This window comes from Amblyraja radiata, chromosome 31 (genome assembly GCF_010909765.2).
Source record: "Amblyraja radiata isolate CabotCenter1 chromosome 31, sAmbRad1.1.pri, whole genome shotgun sequence".
Taxonomy (NCBI): domain Eukaryota; kingdom Metazoa; phylum Chordata; class Chondrichthyes; order Rajiformes; family Rajidae; genus Amblyraja; species Amblyraja radiata.
Window position 1 is genome coordinate 23,643,673 of NC_045986.1, and position 19,846 is coordinate 23,663,518.

General features: G+C 42.0%; 1 protein-coding gene across 1 annotated transcript; it reads left to right on the forward strand.

Annotated features, from left to right (window-relative positions):
- Positions 1-716: 716 nt before the first annotated feature.
- rer1 (retention in endoplasmic reticulum sorting receptor 1) lies at positions 717-19,812 on the forward strand. The gene is made up of 7 exons (XM_033048119.1): positions 717-812; positions 12,023-12,104; positions 12,849-12,953; positions 14,183-14,282; positions 14,624-14,702; positions 18,224-18,359; positions 19,388-19,812. Exons 2-7 carry the CDS (start codon positions 12,024-12,026, stop codon positions 19,475-19,477), a joined length of 591 nt encoding a protein of 196 aa, XP_032904010.1. The 5' UTR covers positions 717-812; position 12,023; the 3' UTR covers positions 19,478-19,812.
- Positions 19,813-19,846: the final 34 nt, after the last annotated feature.

Sequence of the window (19,846 nt, forward strand, 5' to 3'; positions counted from 1 at the left end):
GTCTGAATGACAATAAACGAATCTAATCTAATCTAATCTAAAGGACTTCATAAAGAAAAACACAAATCGGTCGACAAGAGCAGCCTCCAGGGGTGATTGTATAGTCCCGTTTAGGAAAAGTGTCTTTGGGCAGTCAGTATTTTCATATCGAGCGTCGCAGACCTGGAACGCGATACCATGCGTCATACGGGATCTGCCAACCCTTACCTCATTTACCAAACATCTAAAAATATGGTTACTGCAAAATCAAAATTGCAATCATAATCTACATTAAAAATAACCTATGGTACTCTTTAATTGCTATTTTTTTACTTTATTGTTTGTTTTGTTTTTGTTTTTGTCTTTTGTTTTTACCTTATTTGGGATGTGTTTACCTTGTGTTGGGACGAAAGATGGAAATTAGCTACTGGCTACAATCTTGCATATTACATGCAAATGTTTATTAATATGCACTGTCCCTAATAAAAATCAATTCAATTAAAATGCTGGAGTAACAGCGGGACAGGCAGCGTCTGTGGAGAGAAGGAATGGGTGACATTTCGGGTCGAGACTTCTTTCTCTCCCATAGATGCTGCCTGACCCGCTCTTCCTCCCAGTATCTTTGGTTCCTCCAGCAGGTTTGTGTCCTGTGTCCAACTTCCAGGCAGCAGGTCGGCCGATCCCCGCACCATCGATACCCGTTGCCGAGCGATCGATGCGAGCGGGCAGCATCTGGCGGCGCCTGTGCGGGCGCGGGAGCGAGGCGGCAGTGACGTGTTCAGTCGGGAGCGGAGGCCGCGGCGGGCGGGTGGGCGAGCGAGCGCTAAACTCAGGTAAGAGAAGGGCTGGCGGCGCGGCCCGGCCTGGAGAAAGGCTCAGGCGGACGACACGATCGACAAACACCTAACCCTAGTGGAAGCGCTTCCCTTCGCCTCCCTCCCCTTTCGTCCGCCGCCGCGCTCCCGTCGCCTCAGGGAAGCACCACGGCCTTTGCCGGAGTGGAGATTGCCGGCGAGGACGCGGAGCACGCTGGGAATTGTAGTTCGTGCATCAGCGGACTGTGGGCATCGCCGTGTATGACGTCACCGCCGAACTCCAACTCCCAGCGGGCAGCGAGGCGCCCGCCGACCCAGCGATCAATTGCCTCCAACATCAGCCTCAACGTCATTGAGTTTTAGCGTTGTAACTTTTACAGCTGTGGTTTTCAGATTTAGACTTGGTTATTCCTGTTGAAATGCCATTACCAAGGCCATGCCATGGGGAAGTGAGTGCTGGGTAGTGCATTGTGGCGATGTAGTTCCTGTATGTAGAAATACTCATGAAGCCGTGTGGGATCCAACTATAGTGTCCACAATGCGCTGTCGACCCAGGGTTTGGACGGGTGCTGCCCTACCCGTGGGCTGTCAGTCGAACCACATGTTTCCAGTTTGTGATTCAATAGACATCATCTTAATAAACTTTCATCTTTGGAAGTAAAGGCCGCAGACCAAGTTATCTATATGCCAGCAAGAGTTGTTTCCTTTCTTGGGCTTCGCTTCACAGAAGGCAGTTCTGTTGTAGCGTTGGCATTTAAAGGTGAAACCTATTTAATTTGAAACTATATATTGTAGTTAGCCTCCATGCAAGGTGATCGTATCGATCTTGTGCCTAAGATCACGGAAAACTATTGACAAGTGAAGTGTAAGCCACAATCCTATGATATCAGCCATATTTTCGGTTAATTTCGGAGTTTATGTGACAATATAGCCAATTGAGGGTTAATTTATATGAATTGGTTTGTTGAAGAAGTTAGCAATCCTCACTTTGTTTCCTGTCATCTGTATATATATGCAATCATGTATTGCACTCTTTTCATATTATTTGGTATAAAACTGTAGTGTGTGGCCTGATACATTTGTTGGTGACGTCAGGAACTTGTGGCAGCAAGATAATCTGCAGATTCTTGACACATGTTACATTTTGCTGATAGTCATTGTGAGAACAGAGAAACAAAAGTGGCCCCACAACCTGTTTTGTCATTCAGACGGTTCATGGTTGTACTGCACTTGTATTCTACAAACCTCAGTCTGAACTGTCCACTGTTTGACATTCCATCCTCGTCAGGGTTTCCCGAGATAGCTTACACATAACTTTCAATTTCTAATCTAACATAATTTAAATTTCCAATCAATAATCCAGAATATATAGTTATCTCTCAGTAAATTTAGATTACTATCTAAATGGAGTCAAGTTGGGAAAAGGGGAAGTACAACGGGATCTGGGGGTCCTTGTACATCAGTCTATGAAAGTAAGCATGCAGATACAGCAGGCAGTGAAGAAAGCGAATGGCATGTTTGCCTTTATAACAAGAGGAATTGAATAGAGGAGCAAAGAAGTCCTCCTGCAGTTGTACAGAGCTCTAGTGAGACCACACCTGGAGTATTGTGTGCTGTTTTGGTCTCCTAATTTGAGGAAGGACATTCTTGCTATTGAGGGAGTGCAGCGTAGGTTTATAAGGTTAATTCCCGGGATGGCGGGACTGTCATATGCTGAGAGAATGGAGCAGCTGGGCTTGTACACTCTGGAGTGTAGAAGGATGAGAGGGTATCTCATTGAAACATATAAGATTGTTAAGGGCTTCGACCCGCTAGAGGCAGGAAACATGTTCCCGATGGGGGAGTCCAGAACCAGGGGCCACAGTTTAAGAATAAGGAGTAAGCCATTTAGAACGGAGACGAGAAAACACTTTTTCTCACAGAGAGTGGTGAGTCTGTGGAATTCTCTGCCTCGGAGGGCGGTGGAGGCAGGTTCTCTGGATGCTTTCAAGAGAGAGCTAGATAGGGCTCTTAAAAATAACGGAGTCAGGGGATGTGGGGAGAAGGCAGGAACGGGATACTGATTGGGGATGATCACATTGAATGGCGATGCTGGCTCGAAGGGCCAAATGGCCTACTCCTGCACCTATTGTCTATCGTCTAAATTTATATTCAATAGGGTTTTGTGGATTTGGTACTGCAAAGATTAGATATTGTAAAATACTGTTGGAAAACACGAAACAATTTGGGCAATTAGTCAGTACCTCATCTATTTTAGCAATGTCAATACCAGAGAATACCTCGCTGAATCACAGTCTGTGCTGAGTTAGTTGATCGCAGCCAAAATAACAATTAAGACTAAAAGTGTCTTAAGTCTGAGAGTTGTCAATTGTTGATTTATGTTGGAATCATACCTCAGCAAGAGCTAACTGCTTCAGCTGAGGGAGGGAAAAATGAAAAAAATTATCACAGTATCAATTAATGAAATTTGTATTGAGAATTTTCAAATTATCAGAAATCTTTTTCCCCTGCAGAACTAGTAGGTTCTTTTAATAGCTTTGAGTGGTGAGCAAGTTGAAGCAATCTGGACAGTTGACAGAACTGATATTTTAAGTGTATAGTTCAGTATTTAAATCCTTAAAAGCATTATTGGATTTCAGATGTAATGGCATTTTGTAGTGAAGCCCTGGTGTGCTAACAACACAATTTGCATCATGCATTTTAGTTAATTGAAGACAGGTTTTGAAAGAGAGTTTCAGGAGTTTTGTTCTTTACAGTGTAAATTATAGCAAAATTGTATGCTCTAGTTATCTGATTGTATCACTAAACTTTTTTTGTTAATTAGACAGATACTTAAGATCAAATAATCCAGAACAGGATATGTTTCCATGTAATCATATAAAAGTAGAGAGGTGTAGACACAAAGAACTGCAGGTGCTTGTTTACAAAAAAAGAGACAAACTGCTGGAGTAAAGAGTCTTCAGGCATGAGAGACCTTTAATTATCCTGTAGTTGTTTTGAAAAAGAGCAAATGAATAATTTGGAATAATTCTTCCACTGTTCTACTCAATAAATCCCATAGCAGACTTGCTCGTCATATGCCACTTCCTTCATATTAGGCATTGTACACAAACGTAGATTCACTCAGTGACAGTTTAACTGAACACTTACACTCGGTCTGCCGAGACCCACGGGATCTCCTGGTTGCTAACCATTTCAACTCCTTCCCATTCCCACACTGACCTTTCTGTTCATTGCCAGAATGGGGCCACACACAAATTGGAGGAACATCACCTCGTATTTCACTTGGGTAGCTTACAACCAAGTGTTATGAATGTTGAATTTTCTCATTTTAAGTAACTTCTACCAACACTCCCATTCCCTCCTCTCTTGCCCAATTTCTCCACCTAGTCAATTAACCAGTTCCATAGTTCACCACATTGTATCCTTCTTTAGATCACACTTCCCTAGCTAACAATTGGCCTTCCAGGGCACCGCCCTGCCTGAGGTAATTTGTTGTTAGCCCTGATTCATTCCGGGCTTTTCTCATCTCTTCCCACCCCCTACTTTCACTCAGAAGAAGGGTCCCGACCCGAACACCTATCCTCTTTCTTTAGAAATGTTACCAGACCCCCTGAGTTATTCCAGCGCTTTATATCTATCTTTAGTATTTGCAGTTCTTTGTTTGAACTTAGCCTTCATAACAAGAGCGGTTGAGTATAGGAGCAAAGAGGTCCTTCTGCAGTTCTAGGGCCCTAGTGAGACCACGTCTGGAGTATTGTGTGCAGTGTGCAAATTTGAGGAAGGACATTCTTGCTATTGAGGGAGTGCAGCGTAGGTTCACCAGGTTAATTCCCGGGATGGCAGGACTGTCATATGCTGATAGAATGGAGCGGCTGGGCTTGTATACTCTGGAATTTAGAAGGATGAGAGGAGATCTTATTGAAACATATAAGATTATTAAGGGATTGAACATGCTAGAGGCAGGAAACATGTTCCTGATGTTGGGGGAGTCCAGAACCAGGGGCCACAGTTTAAGAATAAGGGGTAGGCCATTTAGAATGGAGATGAGGAAAAACTTTTTCACCCAGAGAGTTGTGAATCTGTGGAATTCTCTGCCTCAGAAGGCAGTGGAGGCCAATTCTCTGGATGCTTTCAAGAGAGAGTTAGATATAGCTTTTAAAAATAGCAGAGTCCGGGGATATGGTGAGAAGGCAGGAATAGGGTACTGAATGTGGATGATCAGCCATGATCACTGTGAGTGGCAGTGCTGGCTCGAAGGGCCGAATGGCCTACTCCTGTACCTATTGTCTATTGTTTCCATGTTGCTGCACTACTTAGATTGGGCTGTGTTTCTGACTGTTTTGTTGGGAAAGGTGAGAATATTCTAACAGTTCATATAAGAATATATTTGCTTTATTTACTTACCTATAAACTGCTAAAATGGGAAATATTTGCTTTCAAGATTGAATTGAACTTGACCTGACAACCTTGAGTGGAAGCTGTCATTGTCAAGGCAGCTCATGAATGGGAATTGGTGTGAGGCAGACACAGAAAGTGGGAGGCACAGATTGATTCAAGATAAGGAATTTAGGAAGGTGCAGAGAGTTTATTATGGGTAACTTCTCATTGCCTTGAATGATAGTGGATCTTTTTTTCTAATCGCCGTGGTGTAACGATGGAATACCATCGAGTGAGTGATTATCACTGCATTATATTCTGTAGGCAGGGAATTCATTGTCATCTGCTGTTTTCTCAATCAGTGACATGGTTGCTGTCAGCTATGCAATATTAATGTATAAATTAATCATGAATGACAGAAACAAAATCAATGGGATCACTGCCATTTTCTCTCACAGCTAATTTTTCATCTGCAGTTTTATCAGGCTTGTAGATCAACTAGTACTCCTGTTGCCCCTGCAGGCTCCTTTCTCATTAGGAGTTCCGGGGTAGTTGCTGTTCTCCTGCTTGGGGGCCTGGACAACACATTGGTGCAGAATTTGGTATTGCTGCCTTGCAGCTCCAAGGACCTATGGCCTTGGTGCTGTTTGTATGATGATTGTTACACAGACTAGACGTCCCACCATTGACTCAATTTACACATCATGCTGCCTCGGAAAAGCAGCTAACATAATCAAAGACTTGGTGGCCAAAAGTGCTGGAGAAACTCAGCGGGTGAGGCAGCATCTATGGAGCGAAGGAAATAGGCAACGTTTCGGGCTGAAACCCTTCTTCAGACCGTTTCGGCCCAAAACGTCGCCTATTTCCTTCGCTCCGTAGATACTGCCTCACCTGCTGAGTTTCTCCAGCACTTTTGTCTACCTTCGATTTTCCAGCATCTGCAGTTCCTTCTTAATCAAAGACTTGTCCCACCCCGGTCATTCCTCCTTCTCCCTGCTCCCATCCAGCAGGTATGAAAGTGTGCAACACCAGGCTCCGAAATAGCTTCTTCCCCTCTATTATCAGGCTTCCAAATGATCCTTCCATATGCTAGGTCTACACCATTGAAGACATTGGACTTTCTGTAAGGAACTGATGTGCAAAAATGCTGAGAACTAGTCAAAGTCAGTCACATTTATTCGTCTATATTCTATACTCTGTATTTTCCCCTTGTTCTATTGTACTTGAGTTTGAACATTGTATCTATATATGGTATATCTAATCTGTTTGGATGGATAGCATGCAAAACAAAGTTCTTCACTACACCTCGATACATGTGACAATAATAAACCTAAATCTTATATCTTTAACCTCGTATGGTTCTGCCAGTGTTTCTGCTTCTTCCCAAATCCAAAGATGGGCATGCAAATAAATGTTCCACTGTAAATTATCCCTTGGCTTAAGTAAGTGACAAAGGACTCAAACTGATGAAAATGTGAGAGAGCAACAGGGAAGTAAGGAATGGGGCTGATGAGATGGCTTGCTGTGATGGCTCGCATGGTCTCATTTTGTATCACAGTAAATAATAATCAATCTTTCACTTAATTGCAATACTCACTCATTCTCATTTGAGAAATCTGAATCATATACATAGGCAATAGACAATAGGTGCAGGAGTAGGCCATTCGGCCCTTCGAGCCAGCACCGCCATCCAACAATAACCACAATAAATGCTGTGCAATATGTTTCGTGCCTATGACTTTTAAAATGCTTAGCATTATTGATGGAGGTGCTGCCCTCCGTTACCATGAATAATGGAGTGTGTCTAATATTTTCGAGTGGTGGTGGGGGACACCAATGATCAAGATATCATTAAATGGTTACATAAACCTGACTTGAACTTAACCTGACTTAAGAAATTGGTGAATCTATAGTTGATTTAATTGCTGAACGAGGGGAAGATTGTCAAGGTGCCTTGCCTTAAAGCATGCAGCTACAGTGGGCTACATCTTACAGCCTCCTCTCCCATAATTTAATCTCCCCCATCCACTCCATACCTATACTTGTCCAGGTGTAAAGGGAGATCTCGCTGATCTGAAACATCCAAGATTCCAGTGGTGTTACCCGAAGTTTGCCTGAATGCAGTAGGACACCCAGTGGCATGTGAGGAGTACAGTACTGCATCACATACTACAGATTTGTTATAATGCCCTTGGAGATGGAGTGTGAATACACACATACGTGCCACATTGTTGTAGCTTTCAAAACAAGAAGAATTTGTGTTCGCATCTCTGCAGTTGTATGGAAAGTGCTAAACGATGATGATGATGTCAGAAGAGTGACCGGGGAGTAATGAAGAGAATGATACCTTGTACATAAGAGTTGTTATTTAGATATTGGCTTATTACTGCCATGTATACTGAGATACAGTGAAAGGTTTGTTTTGCATGCTATCCAGGCAGATTATACCATATATGAGTACGATAGGTGGCGCAGAAAGAGAAATGAAATAATGCACAATATAGTGCTGCAGCTACAGACAATGCGTAGATAAACAAAAAGTGCAAGGGCTGCAATGAGATAGATTGGAAGAAGGGGGAATTCTTAGCATGGTAGAGATCCATTCAAGCTCCTGATAATAGCAGTGAAGAAGATGTTCTTGAATCTGGTGGTTTATGCTTTCCTATCTTATCCTGATGGGAAGACAGAATGACTAGGGTAAATGGTCTTTGATTACATTGGCTGCTTTTCTAAGGCTGTGTGAAGTGTAGATAGAGTGGGTGGTGGGGAGGCTGGGCTGCGTTGACAATTCTCTGTAATTTTTTGCATTCATGCATAGAGCGGTTGCCATACCATGCTGTGGTGTATCCCATTAGGATGCTTTCTATAATCTGATGAAGTAGAGATGTTGTTGTGCTCTCTTGGCTGTAATGTCAATGCGATTGGATCAGGGCAAATTGTTGGTGATATTTGCATCTGTGGAACTTCAAGCTCTGGAGCATCTCCACATCAACACCATTGATACAGACTGGGGTGTTCACTCCACCTCGCCTCCTGAAGTCAATGGCCAGCTCCTACAATTTGATGAAATGAAGGGAGAAGTTATTATCTTAATACCCAATGCTAAGCTCCCTATCCTCTTCCTACTGCCATATTGTCACTGAGATCTAGCCCACAATAACAGTATCATGTAAGAATCTGTAAATGGAGTTAGCGGAATTTAGCCGCTCAATCATGAGTGCATAGGGAATATAATGAGGAGCTGAGAATGCAATCTTGTGGGGCAATGGTGTCTAATTTTCCCTATCACTCCAGCATAGTTAACAGAGTATATGGCCCTATGACAGCATGATGTTGTGAGAGGTTTCACGCAAATACGGTAAACTCGTGTTTAAATGGATCCCTGTATAGCGGATTTCTTCAGGCAGCTGCCACTAGACCCGCATGATCACTGTGAGGCTCCCTCCCCTCTCACCAGCTGCTGATTCTTTGGTTAGCCATCACTTTATCCACTTGAGCACTTCCCCTCTGGCCCGCTGCTTCCTCCTCCTCCTCCTCCTGTCACTTTGACCACTCAGCCTATTTTCCCCCACCCCACCCCGCCCCACCTCCTCCGCTGCCTCCTCTTTGTTGTTCCTCTGTGTTTTCTTTCTTCCAATGGGTGGGTCTGTTTGAAGTAAAACTAGATAATTTGTTGGAGTTTAACTGATTTTTGTCAGCCACTTCTACACTATATTTAGATTAATTTTGAAATTATTTATATCCAGTTCCCAAATATGATGGAGAACTGTTACAGAAATCTAGATTTGTAAATGAACTGATTTTAATAGAGGAATCTTGCATTGTTTCACTCATGAACTTCATACACAATAGCAAAATATGTATGAACTTTGCAGATGACTTTGCAACATTTAAGAAATATTTAGACAGGTACATGGATAGGATAGGTTTAGAGAGATATGGACCAAACACAGGCTGGTGGGACTAGTGTAGATGGGACATGTTGGTTGGCGTGGGCATGTTGGGCTGAAGGGCCTGCTTCAATGCTGTATGACTGACTCTGTATGACTTTGAGTTCTGTGATCGAATGTTATAGTTAAGCTCCATTTGGACAAATTATAACTCTTATTAACAATTTACTCCTCATCAAACAAATGAGAAGGGGATCATTATTCACGACTGAGCTTGCCATTGTGGTAAAATTTCACTAAGCAGCATTACTTCTGGCAGCCGAGAGTGTCTGAATAATTAAGAGGAGTTTAAAGGTCCTGGATTAAAACTCAGGATTGCGGAATAGTTGAGAAATATTTTAAAGTACAGGTACAACTATATTAACTCTGATATATTGGCTCCTGTCTAATAATGGGTTATAAGTATTAAAATGAAAACACTTATTGATGTTATGAACTAGATCCATTTCACTTGAATAGCATTTAGAAAAGAAAGTCTCAGAAACGATAGCATGAAGGAGCCCTTTGAGTTGACTGCAGACCGTGGTGTATTCAGTGCAGGCTGCCAGGAAAATGGAATTCGCTTTTTATAGTCTTCCTTTTTAGGCAGTTAGCTAGGTTTTTAACCAATATCCCAGTCTCCCTATGGCTCTAAGCCTTCATGGTATAATGTGTCTTGGTCCAGGTGAAAGCAGGAATTAATTAAGAATTGTCCTCTTTATTATAGTAATGATGCAGTCAACTGAAAATTCTCACAACTTAAAATCATTTGCACTCTTGAAAACTTTGATTTTGATGCTCTGTTTGGAACTTTCATTAATTTCAATGATGAAAGTTCAGCTTTGTTCGGATGGCTTACCTAATTTCTAATATTTTCCTGTTATTATTTTAGTGAAACTTTTCTTACTACATGATTTTGAAACTGTTCTGGGACGGGAATGCATCTGAGTTCAATTGATGACAGTCAGTTACACACATTCAACTTTCCTTACTTTTGTTGTGTCTGTTGACTCTACTTGAACAGGGTATACAGGTGGCCAAGATTTGGATTATAGTGTTTACTGTGATTTGCAATTGAAAGAATTTTACGTTGCCTTAATTTTTTTTTGTATTTTTGAAGAAACCCAGGTTCAGTTCCTGGTGATTTTAGTATTGGTCTTCATGTCCTCTTGAATATATGTGGAGAAAATAAGTCAGGAATTGTGCTCAAGATGACCAAGTGTCAAGAGTGTTTTATTGTCATATGTCCCAGATAGGACAATGAAATTCTTGCTTGCTGCAGCACAACAGAACATGTAAACATAGTACATAACGGGAGAAAAAAAGTTTAGTGTGTATATATACACATGCACACATACTCATTAAATAATCAAATATAGTGCAATAAGGACATCCAGGTGCGAAACTCGTGCTCTAAACATGGGTTTGCTCACTGAGAGTTTGATTTGCCGTGACTGTAATGCTCCACAGTGCAAATAACAGAACACAGTTCACTGTTCAGATTTATACGTGAAGATTGGTTGTTCAGAGGCAAAGGAGTTTGCTGGAAGTAATTGGTGCAGGTGAAACTACAGCTGTAACAGTGGCATCAAACTGAAAGGGACGAATATTGAAGGGATCAATAAAGGGAAGAGAGTTTTAGAAATAAAGTTCAATGTATATTGGATATATGATTATTGGTTTCATTTCCTACCATACATTTAAACATTAGTTTGTTTTTTCACGATCATTACTCTTTGTGCAGACTGATGCTTCGTGGTATCTCCCTGAATGGTCAGCAAATAATGAACCTCCGCCTACCCTATGAAATCCGTTAATCTTCTTAAACTCCTCATTTACATGATACCTAATCTTTTTTATATTATTGGGAACGCACAATATCACAACTTAACCCCTTTAGCCCCCGTGTCAGTGACTATCTTGAGAAAGCATAATATAGCCCAACTTATGCATGATAACCAAGATGCCTGTCGAAACTATCCCTCTTTCCCTACATTTAGCCCAAATTCCCTCTCAACCTTTCCTATCCATGTACCCTGTCCAAATGAGGTAAAGATCGAACCCGGGTTTCTGGCACTATGAGGCTAGAATGTATCCAATTAATTAGCTCTCCCTGGATCCCATACGATCTAACCTTCCAGACTAGCCAAGCATTCAGGATCTTGTCAAATAAAGGTCTTGCTTTATATAGACAACATCCATTGGCCTGCCCTCATCAATCCTCTTGGTGATCTCCACAAAAAACTCTTACAGATTTGTGAGAATTCCCAAGCACAAATAAGCACAAACCATTGCACAACTGTATTTTTTACATCTAAGAGAACTGCGGCACTTTGGAAATGAAAATATCTGCAAATGCTGGAAATTTGCAGGTTAGGCAGTATCCATGGAAAGAAAAGGGGAGTTAATGTCGCAGGTCAAAGGTCTTTTGTCAGATTTGGGCAAGAGGTGGAGTGGAGCGTTTGTTTGGGATGATAAGACAATAATCACCTGTTTTTATTTAGCCTCTGTGAGCCATATATTGCAAAAGCACAGACTGAAGCTGACGTATCAGTAGAGTGGAAGGGAATGAAAGGTAGACAAAATTGCTGGAGAAACTCAGCAGGTGCGGCAGCATCTATGGAGCGAAGGAAATATGCAACGTTTCGGGTCGAAACTCTTCTTCAGAATGAAACTGATAATATAGTAGGTGTGAAGGTTTGAAGAAGGTATTTGAACATGGAGAATTGGAAGTAACATGAGTGATTTTGGAGAAGAAGTTTCTCACTCTAGTCAATTCCATTATGGGTAGTGGTAAGGAAGGAAGGGTAACCAGAGGAAAGTGCAGACATTCACGAGGGGTTAAGGATAACACTGTCTAATCTGTTCATGAGACAGTGATCACTCTCTAAACATCTCTTGTTTTTCTTCCAAAATCAGTATGTCAGAAGGGGACAGCAGTGGGGATGCTATTCATGGGAAGCCATCAGCTGTCGGCCGTTTCTTCTCACAGATCGGACAGGTAAGAGCATAGTGTGCTTTTTCTTTCTCCACCAACTGGATTTATCAGAGGTCATCCAATCTTCTACATTTAAGTTTTGTGTCTGTGATGTTTTTTTTGTGGCTACTTGTTATTCATTTTGGGAAATTTATAATTGATCGTTAATTGAGAGTAAGCTGCAGTATCTAAGCTGTCCTGCAACCCGGCAGCAATCATGTGAGTGGAGGGGAGAAACACCCCAGTCCTTGCGTCACATACAAAAAGCAGCTCGCGGCAGCACTTCCATTGTTCAGAATGGGTACCTTTCAACTGTGTCCGCTCCTGCTCATCCAGCAATCTGTTCAAACACACCAAGTTCCTGGTTGAGACCTTCCTGATCTGACTGTTACACCCAGAAGAAGTGCTGCACCCGCTGAGTTTCTCCAGCATTTTTGTGTACCTTCGATTTTCCAGCATCTGCAGTTCCTTCTTAAACACAAGTGCATTAATTTGAGTCTGCAACAACCTGTTACAGGGAAAATCCACTTACAAATAATACTGAAATCCTAAATAACAAAGTGGGGGATTAACTCAGTGGGCCAGGTAGCATCTGTGGCAGAAATGGACAGACAGTTTAAAGAAGGGTCCGGCCCGAAATGTGGTCTGTATATTTCCTCCACAGATGCTGCCTAACCTGCTGTGTTACTCCAGGACTTTTTTTGCTCAAGATTCCAGCATCTGAAGTTTGCTGTATCTCCACTTATATTTAAAATATTTTCTTTTTAGGTCTACCAGTCCCTTTTAGACAGGTCTACACCATATGGCATTGTACGATGGATTGCAACGTTTGTCTGTGGTGCAATCTACATGATTAGAGTTTATATCTTGCAGGTGAGTTCCTTTAATATTTTGAATTCTGTAATAGTGCAATGATTGTACCATTGTAGTACAGGTTATAACATTGTTATTTACTAGAAACAGAGGCAAACCCTCTCTCACTTTAACTGAGGAAAGTGTCAAGATAGGATGCACTGGGGTAGTGTGTTGGATAGAGTCCTTTATGCTAGCTTGATGGAATAAGTTTCCATAGCTTGATATACCTACACTGGAGGAACATCATTTGCAAGCAGTGCTTGGAAACCCATTCAAACCAACCAATTACTTTTGAGGTTTAATATAAACCATGTGTACCAATGTGTGGTTAATATTAAATAAAAGTTGTGACTAATGTATTTGTTTTAAAGCTAATTTTTGGATCTAATTACATGGCTGACAAGCATTCTGTTTGCTTCTTCCGTCTCTATACGGAGTCCTCAAAAATCTGCCATTTGCACCCTTTCTAATGATCACATTTCATGAACAAATCTTTGGATGCCTGGAGACAATTAGGTTACCTGCAGTATCATGGCCAAATTCACCCACCCACCCACCTGTAGCAACAGCCTATGGACACTGTTGAAGAGTGAAACCTCTGTATCTGAATTTTTTTTACAATCTTCTTCAACAACATGTGTTGGATCTGATTGTCACGGAAAGTGTCAACAATGGAAAGTACGCTGTGAGTTACTGCAATATCTGTATCAGGATCAGAGCAGGAGAAGGCTATTAACCTTCTTTATCCTGTTTATCACTTAGGCCATTGGCACTTGCATGACCTACTTCCTTTAGCTGCTTTTGTCCCATAACCTGAATATCTGTATTTGAGTTTATCAATCATAAATTTAAAATTAGTATAAGTGATGATTGGCTGAGCACAAACCCTGAAGGCTGTGATTGTAATTTAGAGGCATTTTCCCCTTTTTGTAGACATTGAGCAGCATAAACTGAGTTTGTTCTCTTTACAATCTCAAGCCTTGTTTAATTCACCATTTGAACTTTCTGAATTATGGGCAATACAATTTGTGTAATCTCTCCTTAACCTAACTACAGTGTATCCTTCCCAAAGTGTGCCCAGAATTGAACACAGCACAAATATAAAGTATTTGTTTTATGATTCAGTTAAAGACCCAGCATTCCATTAACTGACTATTTCTTGTCCCTCTTCATAGCATTCAGTGACCTCTGCGGAAGGAACCTTAAATGTCTTGGGTTGCTAATATATGATGTTTTTTCTTATTCAGGGATGGTACATTGTGACATATGCTTTGGGGATTTACCATCTGAATCTCTTCATTGCTTTCCTGTCTCCAAAAGTTGACCCTTCGCTAATGGAAGATTCAGGTAATGAGATGTTGGTGGATTTGTGCGAATAAGATTGAATGTGTCGGTCATCGATTTCCAGAAGGCCAGTGCTTGTGTGAAATTTGTGAGATGGATGACCCTGTATATTACTGGCATGGATATATTGGTCTGAATATTCACTTTATAGTCTTTTTTTTAGTATACAAGTTGTCATGAAAAATATTAGTTTGAAGTATTAAAAAAAAGTGAAGATGGGGAGAGGGAAACGGTCATCATTGTAATTTAATCCGTCTTAAAAATGTACTGCTAAAATAATATGTCTAACAGTTTTATCTGGCCTCATCAGTCACTAGTTCCTGTTCTTTCTCTCCCCTCTCCAGATGATGGACCTGCACTACCGACAAAGCAGAATGAAGAGTTTAGACCATTTATAAGAAGGCTACCAGAATTCAAGTTCTGGTAAGTGATTTGGAGCCACAAATAATTGTTCCTCTGCACTGATGGCAGTGCCAAATCCAATTATTTTTTGCTGATCCCTGCTTAATGCTGTCTGTCATCTGGATTATCGCCTCAACCACTGAGCAAGTGAGAGAAAGAGGCACAGAAGGATGGAGGACTGACTATATTTCAACTGACTACAGAGGGTCTGGCAACAAAACTCTCCTTGTCTGCATCGTGATTTAAGCTCACCGATGCTCATGATTAAACTACCTCAAAGAGATGACAGTGGCAAGGCAGGGAGAAGTGCCAGGACATATTCGTAGTTCAGGAAAAGCATTTTGATCACCGGACAGGGAAGAAATGTTATCAACAGATTTACATAATTACCTGCAGTTGGATTGGTCATTGGATAAAATTTACGGTGATGGGTGGGAATTTACACTATTCAGATGATGAAGGAATGACGATATCTTTCCAAATTAAAATGATTTGTGACTGGGAAGGGAGCATATGTTGATGCATCTCCCTTTTGTGCTTGCTGCCCTTATCCTATCAGATCTCTTATCATTTTATAGTCCAGGCAACATCTTCACAGGTCTCCTCTGCACCCTCTCCTACATGTGGTGATTAGAACTGTAAGTTGTCGCCTAAATGGAGTTATGGCGTAACCTCCAGGTTCTTTTGTACTAAGCCTTGATTAATGGTATCCATTTGCTTTTCAAGCACATTACTGACCTGCGTGGTATCTGCTTGGCCCTTTAGATACACGTCCAAGTACTGCTCAGCAGAGGCCTCATCTTTGTTCGCCTCTGCGCCCACCTCAACAAATTCTGGGTCCACCACGATGTTGCCTCCGCCTCCGTGCCTTTTTCTATGGGAAGGAGTCCTCACCACCCAGTGATGACCCCTTCTCCTGTCTCACCCAGACCCTCTCCCTTTGGACTCCCCCGGATGACCTTCTTTAGACCTTTTAATTTCCAACTGCCTCAACTTTTCCACTCCCCTTACTTACTTTAACCTCTCCTCCCCTGAACATACAGGCCTTCGCTCACTCTGCAGCAACCCCGACTTGATTATCAAACCTGCTGACAAGGGAGGTGCTGTGGTACTCAATGGATCAACCAACATTGACCTGGCTACTAATGTCTGACTGCAAAGTTGCTTCCATCTCAGTCAATGTTGCAGAATTTCTCCTCACAAACTTCCAACAACTCCTGCTAAAAGTGGCAGTGTTCTCCAACAGACAAGTTGGTTGGTCCATTGAGTTCTATCCTTTGACTGAATTATCTCTATCAGGTAGTCAAGGTAGATCTACAGTCACATATAGATCTGACCAGGTAAGTATGGTTATGTGAAGAAGGGAGTTAGAGAGACTCCAGGGAATTAATGGCCAATGAGCCTCATGTCAATGGTAGGGAAGCCAAAGGAAGGATTCCTCAGGATAGGATTTATTCCCATTGGAAGAGAATGTTAAAACAGGCAGTATGGCTCTGCAGGTAGTGCCTTACTAACTTGTCAGTCAGAAGCTTTTATCCAAGATGAAGAACCAAGAGAGTGCATATTTTTATGGAGATGCGGCAAAGTTTAAAGGAGATGTGCAGGGAAAGTTTTCTTTTACTCGGAGGGTGGTGAGTGCCTGGAATGATGGTGCCATCTAAAATATTTTTGGATAGGCATATAGATATGTAGGGAATGGAGAGATATAGATCATGTGCAGGCAGATAAATGGTGGTCTTGGTGTCATGTTCAGCACAGATATTGTGGGCCAAAGGGCCCGTTCCTGTGCTGTACTGTTCTAGGTTGTGGACCATGAGTCAGTGAGACGTAGCCCTACATCACAATCCTGTTTCATTAATAATGCCCCTGTCCCACTTAGGAAACCTGAACGGAAACCTCTGGAGAATTTGTGCCCCACCCAAGGATTTCCGTGCGGTTCCTGGAGGTTCCCGGAGGTTTTTGTCAGTCTCCCTACCTGCAACCTCCGGCAAACACCTGCAACCTCTGGGAACCGCACGGAAACCTTGGGTGGGGCGCAAAGTCTCCAGAGGTTTCCGTTCAGGTTTCCTAAGTGGGACAGGGGCATAAGGCAGAGCCACCAGTATGTGAGGTACAGTGGTGCACAGGCCTTTGAAGTGTAGCTCAGTCTTCAAGATTGACTCAAACGCATGAAGTCTTATGGCGTCAGGTCATTCCTCAGCATGATGTGTGCTCCTCCATATTCTATAATACTAGGATGAAGCAGTGATTGCAGCAAGGGTAGTCTGGGGAAGGCTCCTTTGTCCTTCATCGTGTGGTTTTGTGGCAGTACTGCTGACTGAGCTTCCCAATTCCTTCATGATATATCTGCAAGATTGGTTCTGCGCAGACACTAAATGGGCCTGCATTAATTCAGTGGATCTCATTCCCTTCAGTATAACTTTGTTAGATGCATCGTTCCAAGATAAAATTCACAGGAGTGACTGTTGAACATATCTTATGGATACAAAGTCTTGCCCTCACACCTGGAAGAGGCTCCAAACACTGTGTGGCTCCTATTCTACATGGAACGTATGTGGCAGGTGGAAACTGGGCCATTTGTGAGACACAATGTACCATCAACAGCAACAGAAGTGTATTCCATCACAATCTGCATGTCCCAGCCTATCCCTCACTCAACCATTGCAATCAAACTAGGGATCAGTCCCTGAGACTCAAAAAACTACAGATGCTGGAATCTTGAGCAAAACACAAAGCATTGGAGTATCTCAGCGGTTCAGGGAGCATCCACGGAGGGAACGGATAGGCAACGTTTCGGGTGAGGACCCTTCTTCAAACTGAGTTACTGCAGCACTTTGTGTTTTACTGGGGATCAGACCTGTCGGGCAGCACCTGTCAAGTTGTTGAAGCTGCAACATGTGTGCTAAACAGAAAAAAAAAACAAGTATGCTATAGGCAGAGCTAAGTGATAACCGATCAGACTAGAGTTCCATAGTCCTGTCGGCTGTTCATGAATGATAATCCACGTCAGCTTCCTCCCAGAGACACTACCGTCAGGAGCTGGCCTGCAGCCAAATGCATTTGGCTGCTTGTTGTTACGTGGAGTGAGAACATTGGAAACAGATAAACCTGTGGAACCGGGCACAGCTTTGTCGCAAAATTACAGATTATTGTCCCATAACTAACTGCCTCAAGCCCTGGTGTTTCTATGTAGTTCCAACATTGGCATCTACCCATCATTATGGATAGTCGCTAGGTCCCTGTTCAGAAGGCAGGGCAGGATTGCTGCATTTGATTATGACCTATTATTCTATCTGCGATTGTTTGCAAAGTGATGATCATCAACAGAACAATCAAATGTATTTACTGATCAAGGATCAGCTCAACAGTTTGGGTTTGACAATAACACTCAGTGGCAGACATTACTCACTTTATGCCTTTTGAATAGTTTTTACCAGGACTCTTTGACATTGTGAGCAAAAGACTGCTATCCCACTTCCTGAAATAAGGTCAAAATTGTCAAACAAATCCTGATGATTTTTTATTTATTTATTTGTTTTCAGGCACTCTGCTACAAAAGGAATAGTAGTAGCCATGGTTTGCACCTTCTTTGATGCCTTCAATGTGCCCGTTTTCTGGCCGATTCTGGTCATGTACTTCATTATGCTCTTCTGCATCACCATGAAGAGGCAAATTAAGGTAAATCAATGACTGTAAGGCATATAAACAAATTGCAGCACAACAGCACAGATCCAGCAATGTACTAGAGCCTGTGAGGCTGGCAGTGGGGTTTTCATTTTAGAAGGTTCATAGTGGCTCCAAACGCATAACATCCCTCTGCTAATATTGCAATGTTTGCTCCCATATCAAACCAGCCGCTCTGTTTTCTAGCCAAAGGGGACATACCATTAGGCAAAAAACTATGGATGTTGAGGAGTTCAGGTGGCGGACTCCCAAACTGCAGCCATAGAAGGCAAAGCAAACTCGAGCAGAACTCTAGCAAGTCGAGGCCATCACTAGACTTCTTATTAGACCACTGTGCCTAAAGAAACCTTACTTTTCCGTGGTACATTATATGTTTGGCCCTTTTGGTGTGCAGGGAATTAAGTGCTAGTTTTTTCACCAATAAATTGGCTTCAATTCCATTTTATCAAATGGTGATTCAACCCTGTGGACGTGTGCAGGTACTGAGAGCATTTGGCTTTATCCCTGTATGTCTGTGCTGACAACATCAAACTCCCTACTACTCAGCAAAATTGGGAGAATGCCACATTGTTGGGTTGGATGAGGGTGATCAGCTCAACCTTAAGGCCGTTGATCAGTGTTCTAGTACTTTCAGCTTGAGATGGAGAAAGTTAGAAATCAATAGTAATAGAAAACCAGTCAGGAAAGTTATCTTGTGACCATGACTGGAAATGTGCATAGACATGATGGGTGCTGGGAATATTTAGAAGACGAGCCAGCATTTGTGGGAAGAGAAACATAATGGTTCAGGTCCGATGTTTCTTCAAAGCTGATTCCCAGCAACTGCATTACCTTGCTATTGACATACCTTTATGAAGACCACAACATTAACCAGCAGTTGCTACCCTGGATTATCTTCGGAGGGATTTTTTGAATGACATTTGAAAAATGTGATCATACTCCCTGGAGTGGGAGGGGATCGACATGGAAAATAGTTCTCAGATGCACTCTTGTCCTGATTGCTTTTCTGTCCTTTCAAACAGCACATGGTCAAGTACCGGTATCTACCATTCACACATGGGAAAAGGACGTACAAGGGCAAGGAGGAATCTACGAAAGCTTTTGCCAGTTAGAGACCGTGCTTCTTGGCACTCCAGGATTATCTCCTCCCACCTCTTTACATGTAAACATTGGACAATAATCGCAAGCCTCACGACTTTATTATCATGTTTGCTCCAGGCCTTTCTGAAGGGTACATTTTAGAAGGTGATTTAGTTTTGAGATTTTTTTTTGGCGCGAGACATTGTCTTTATATGATACAAACACTTTTTTCCTGACCATTTTGATTTAATTTATAGGCGACTTCGTTGAAATTTCCCTTTTTGATTGTATACTATATGCCAGTTGCTTCAAATGTACTTTTACTTTTGTCATTTGGAAAAAAAATTAAAATATCAAACCAGTTCTATACTTGGTTAAATAGATTTTTTTCCAAAAATATG

Excerpts from the sequence above, each read along its gene's own strand:
- rer1 (XM_033048119.1), top strand. The coding sequence starts at position 12,024 with ATGTCAGAAGGGGACAGCAGTGGGGATGCTATTCATGGGAAGCCATCA. Across the intron at positions 12,954-14,182 it reads TTAGAGTTTATATCTTGCAG|GGATGGTACATTGTGACATA; the intron begins GTGAGTTCCTTT and ends TTTCTTATTCAG. Across the intron at positions 14,283-14,623 it reads TTCGCTAATGGAAGATTCAG|ATGATGGACCTGCACTACCG; the intron begins GTAATGAGATGT and ends TCCCCTCTCCAG.